Genomic DNA, 4,846 nt, shown 5'->3' with positions numbered 1-4,846 from the left:
CGAGGAGAAGAGGTGGGAGGGAAGAAAGAAGACAAGGAAAGGAGAGAATGTGGGGCGCTAACGCAGCTCAAAACGGTCGAGTGGACTCGGGCCAGTTCTGGTGTGGGTGTGGGAGGGGTTTGGAGAGCCTGTTTTCGTCACTGAGAGTGAAGCTGAGGAGAAAGGGTGGGGGGCTCCCGGAGAGGGAAGAAAGATTTATGAAATGATAGGTGGTCGGTATTTGTTTGTCTCGACTCTTGCGTGCAATAAGACCCAGGGTTTTTGAGCTTCCTCCTTAAGGAGGTCGATGGCCACCCGGCGCGTCACACAGCGCCACTTAGCGCCGGTGTGACACCCAGCGGAGCCCTGGACACTCAGTCTCCAGTGGATACCGAGCTCCCCCCACTCTCCCTTCCTCTTCCTCTCTCTGTCAGTGCGTAGCCGCCGTGCGTTCTGCATGCGTCAAAGGAGCACCGTGCGTAACGGGAGAGTCGTGCGTAACTGGAGACAGATTTCTCTCCATTTTGCGCTCAGATTTTGGGGACCACTGGTGGTGCAGCGCTTACTGGCCGCTGGAGCTTTGCATATTTTTTGCTCCTGAGTCTCTTTCTCCCTCCCTCTCTCTTTTATCTACGCCAGCTGTACGTCAGAGCTGACATGACAACCGAGACCACTCAGCAGCAGCTGGACCCTCCGCCTCCTCTGAGATCCAGCCCGGCGTCCGGCGTCTTGCACCCCGCTATGCTGAGCCCACAGGCCGCCACGGAAAGCGCTTCTGCGGGCGCCAAGGGGAAGAAGAGCAGCTCGGGTCTGAGGCGACCAGAGAAACCTCCATACTCCTACATCGCTCTTATCGTCATGGCAATACAAAGCTCGCCGACCAAACGTCTGACCCTCAGTGAGATCTACCAGTTCCTGCAGGCTCGCTTCCCGTTCTTCAGAGGTTCATATCAGGGCTGGAAGAACTCAGTCCGACATAATTTGTCACTGAACGAGTGCTTCATCAAGCTGCCCAAAGGACTAGGCCGGCCCGGGAAAGGCCACTACTGGACCATCGATCCGGGCAGCGAGTTCATGTTCGAAGAGGGTTCGTTTCGGCGCAGACCAAGAGGCTTCAGGAGGAAATGCCAAGCCTTGAAGCCCATGTACCGGATGATGAACGGCATCGGCTTCGGCACCTCTATTCTCCCGCAGAGCTTCGACTTCCAGGCTCCATCCGCCACCCTTGCCTGTCACAGCAACAGCTACAACCTGGACATGATGAGCAATTCGATGGCTGGAGGATACGACGGCCTGAGTGGGGGCCACCATGTCCCCCACATGTCCCCCAGCCCCGGATCTACGTACATGGCGAGCTGTCCCGTCCCTCCGAGCGGGGAGTACGGGCCGGACAGCAGCAGCAGCCCAGTCCCGTCCTCTCCGGCTATGGCCAGTGCACTGGACGGCCATTCCCCGTACGCCTCAACGTCCGCGCATTGGGCTTCCTCCGGCGGCTCGCCCTACATCAAACAGCAGTCCCTGGCCTCCAGCAGCCCGGCGTCGTCCGGTTTACACTCCGGCATGTCGCCCTATTCTCTGGAGCAGAGTTACCTCCACCAGAACGGCAGGGACAGCCACTCAGCTGACATATCAGGTACCAACACCAGCTCACAACTCAAACTGATGAGCACTAAACCAGTCCGATATGATGCAGTTAGTGTAGAAAACAAATTGAATATCTTTCTTTTAAACCTCTCATTTAAATATCATTTGCAGGAGAAACTGTAAAGATGTCCATTCCACTACAAAAAAAGATCACTGTTCAAATCTAATGAAACACAATAATCCACATTTAGGTGTGTATTATAAAAGATGTTTATCTTTAAAAAAAAAAAAAAAAAAAAGGGAGGGCGAAGAAGGGGGGATTTTGGATTTTGCCTATTTAAGATAATATGTTTGTAATTAAATTTAGTTTTCCCATATTAGTTTTCATTTTAATTGGTTTTAGGATCTGATTTTGAGTGTGAAGCAAAATAATAATATTAGCGTTAAAGTTTTTATTGGGTGGTTAAAAATTGATTAAATTACACCCCCAAAATATCCCATCAACATGCAGAGGTTTGAGGTTTGATAATAAAATAGCAGAAAGGTTTAAATAATAATAGTTTTTTGTTTGTTTGTTTGTTTAGAAAAAAAACCCTTCAGTATTAGCGTCTGCATCATGTACATTTTGCGCGATTACTTTCTAATAGCCGTCCATTTGTTTGTAATTATTAAAATACATAAAACACGTTTGCCTCTCTAGCTCACCCTCATTTACTTTAATTGAACCGAGTAAAACTTTACTGAAGTCTGGGGATTTCACGGGGGCGAGTCAACCGCGCCGGAGCCCAGAAAGGGTCCCAGAGGTTAACCAAACAAAGCCTGCGCAGGTCGGACCACACCGGCGGTGGATATAAACTGCAGCGCATCCGCGTCGTTCCACTTTGCGCAGATACTGAGCGGAGGATGCGAGCTGCAGGGTTAACGGTGCTCAGTCACGCAGGGTGCTGTGTTGTGTGTGGAGAAGGGCGCAGAGCAGCGAGCTGTGGCCCGCAGGAGAAAGCCTGCTGTCTCCCCCTGAAAAACGCTCACATCTGGAGTCCTTATGACCCCCGATGAAGCCTCCGCATTTATTATTTTTTTTCTGTTTCTGGAAACAGAAGCTCACGTTCAGATTCCAAATTCACTTTTAGCAGATCAGGTTTAAAAAAGGGAAATATGTTTTCGGAACGTTATGGGAACAGGACACAAACATCTATTACCTCAACCATATCTGAATCAAACGACTCAAAATAAACAGATAGTTGTGTTAATGAGCTGCCTTCGAAAATATAGTTGTTGGGTTTTCCTTTTTTTTTTTTTTTAGAAAAAAAAATCTATTTAATTTCGAACCTTTAATTTTAAAAAAATATATATAACATTTTCTAACTTTAAATTGAAATTAAGACACTATCTGTGAGTTTATAGGGTATGTCTACTTTCATAAAACACTTTTGCACAGCTTATAAAAAAGGCCTTAAACCTAATTTGAAAGATACAATCTGAGTAGAAATAATAACAACAGTCATATTTTGGCACAGTATTTCCTACTTCATTGTCATAATGCAAGTATGATGTCCTACCCGTACTTATGATACACTTTTTCTCAGCCATTCTTCTAACAATGAATATCAGGTTTTCAAAAAAAAAAGAAAAAAAGAAAAATAAAAGAAAAAAAAAACATTTACAGATATGCAAATATCCCCCCTTACTGATTCAAAAATTTTAACTGATAGAACAAATAATAAAAATACAAATACTGTTGCATGGTAGGAAACCTCAATAAAACCAGATAAACAAAGGTATTACTGCGCTGTTAAAACAGAGTTGTTAAAAAAAAAGTCCAATCTCTCTGTAACTTCATAAAACAAGATAAAATTCTTAGTTGAATTATTATTATTATTATTATTATTATTATTATTATTATTATTATTATTATTATTATTATTATTATTATTATTATTATTATTATTATTATTATATTTTCTGGATCAGGTATTTTTTGTTTATCTCTTGATTTTGTATTCATTTAGAATTTTAGAAAATTGTTCTGCGCATTAGGAACAACAATCAAACAAACAAAAACAATAATTTCTAAAAAAAATAAAAAAAAATAAAAAAAAAAATAAAAAAGTTCTTTATGCAAAGAATATCATTGACGGCATATTTAAAACTCTGCTCCCCGTGTCTCTCTCCACAGTGGGCATTCCGCGCTACCAGAGCCACTCCTCGGTGTGCGACAGGAAGGACTTTGTGTTGAACTTTAACGGCATCTCGTCCTTCCACCCCTCGGCCAGCGGATCCTACTATCACCACCACCACCACCACCCGCAGAGCGTGTGTCAGGACATCAAACCGTGCGTGATGTGAGCTCGGACTCCCCGCAGAGGGAGGGATGGGGGCTGGGGGGCACCGACGGTCACAGTGAAACTGCAGCTCCGTCACATCTGAAGAAACAGAAGCAAAACAAGCGGACATGTCAATTTTGAAGGATTCGTGGACGCATCCGCGTCCACTTTCACATGTTTGTCTTTTGAGTGCAACTTAAATATATCTATTTCTGTTGGACTTCAGGAGTAAATGCATTGAAGGAAACGAATGAAGAAACCCCAGAGGCCTCTTTAGTAAAAACCACTTCGCCTTTATGAACCCTGACGAGCTTTCTTCCTCCAAAGAAGCCTCAGAAACACCGACTGTTAATGCGTTTGCCCTTGTAACACGCGCAAACTACTTATAACCCATGTAACTATGATTTTTTTGTTGTTGTTTTTACATTATTTGTATAAGTACACACACAACGCTTTAGACTTCCATGAACTGCAACAAATCTTGCACTTATTGTATAACCATTGCCAACTTTATTTTTTTTTTTTTTGACTTTGTAAAAGGTATCAATAAAGCTGATATATATTTTAGGACTTATGCCCCTATCATTGCAAACACAGGAGGGACAGCAGAGATGAGCCTCCAACGCAGAGCAGAAAGTATAATCACAGACTGGCCGCAGAGACTCATTATTCTTCAAGTCATGGCGGATAATTAATGTGGGTCAATCGTGTTCAAACCGGGCAAAAATTCGTTCAAAAGAAATGAATTTCCGTCTAAACACCGCGAAAATCGTGTTCAAAAGTGAAGGGTGAAAATACGCCTGACATCTACTGAAGATTTTATGAAAAATTCGTCGGAATTGATCAAATGAGTTAATCAACATCAGTTATGTTCAACCTGGACCGCACAAACAGGCTTAACCCCCCCCACCACCACCACCACCTTTTTATTTATAATTTATGGGCAAAAATTAATACAA

At 43.6% G+C, this 4,846-nt stretch overlaps 1 protein-coding gene across 1 annotated transcript; it reads left to right on the top strand.

Moving 5' to 3' along the window:
- Positions 1 to 463: 463 nt before the first annotated feature.
- Positions 464 to 4,454, top strand: foxf2b (forkhead box F2b). Its single transcript, XM_015040685.1, has 2 exons — positions 464 to 1,612; positions 3,740 to 4,454. The coding sequence occupies exons 1-2, from the start codon at positions 637 to 639 to the stop codon at positions 3,907 to 3,909; spliced, it is 1,146 nt and encodes a 381-aa protein (XP_014896171.1). The 5' UTR covers positions 464 to 636; the 3' UTR covers positions 3,910 to 4,454.
- The last annotated feature ends 392 nt before the right edge of the window (positions 4,455 to 4,846 follow it).

Source organism: Poecilia latipinna, unplaced genomic scaffold (assembly GCF_001443285.1).
Source record: "Poecilia latipinna isolate Pla-1442-1.1 unplaced genomic scaffold, P_latipinna-1.0 Scaffold522, whole genome shotgun sequence".
Lineage (NCBI taxonomy): Eukaryota > Metazoa > Chordata > Actinopteri > Cyprinodontiformes > Poeciliidae > Poecilia > Poecilia latipinna.
This window is presented reverse-complemented; position numbering and strand designations above follow the sequence as displayed.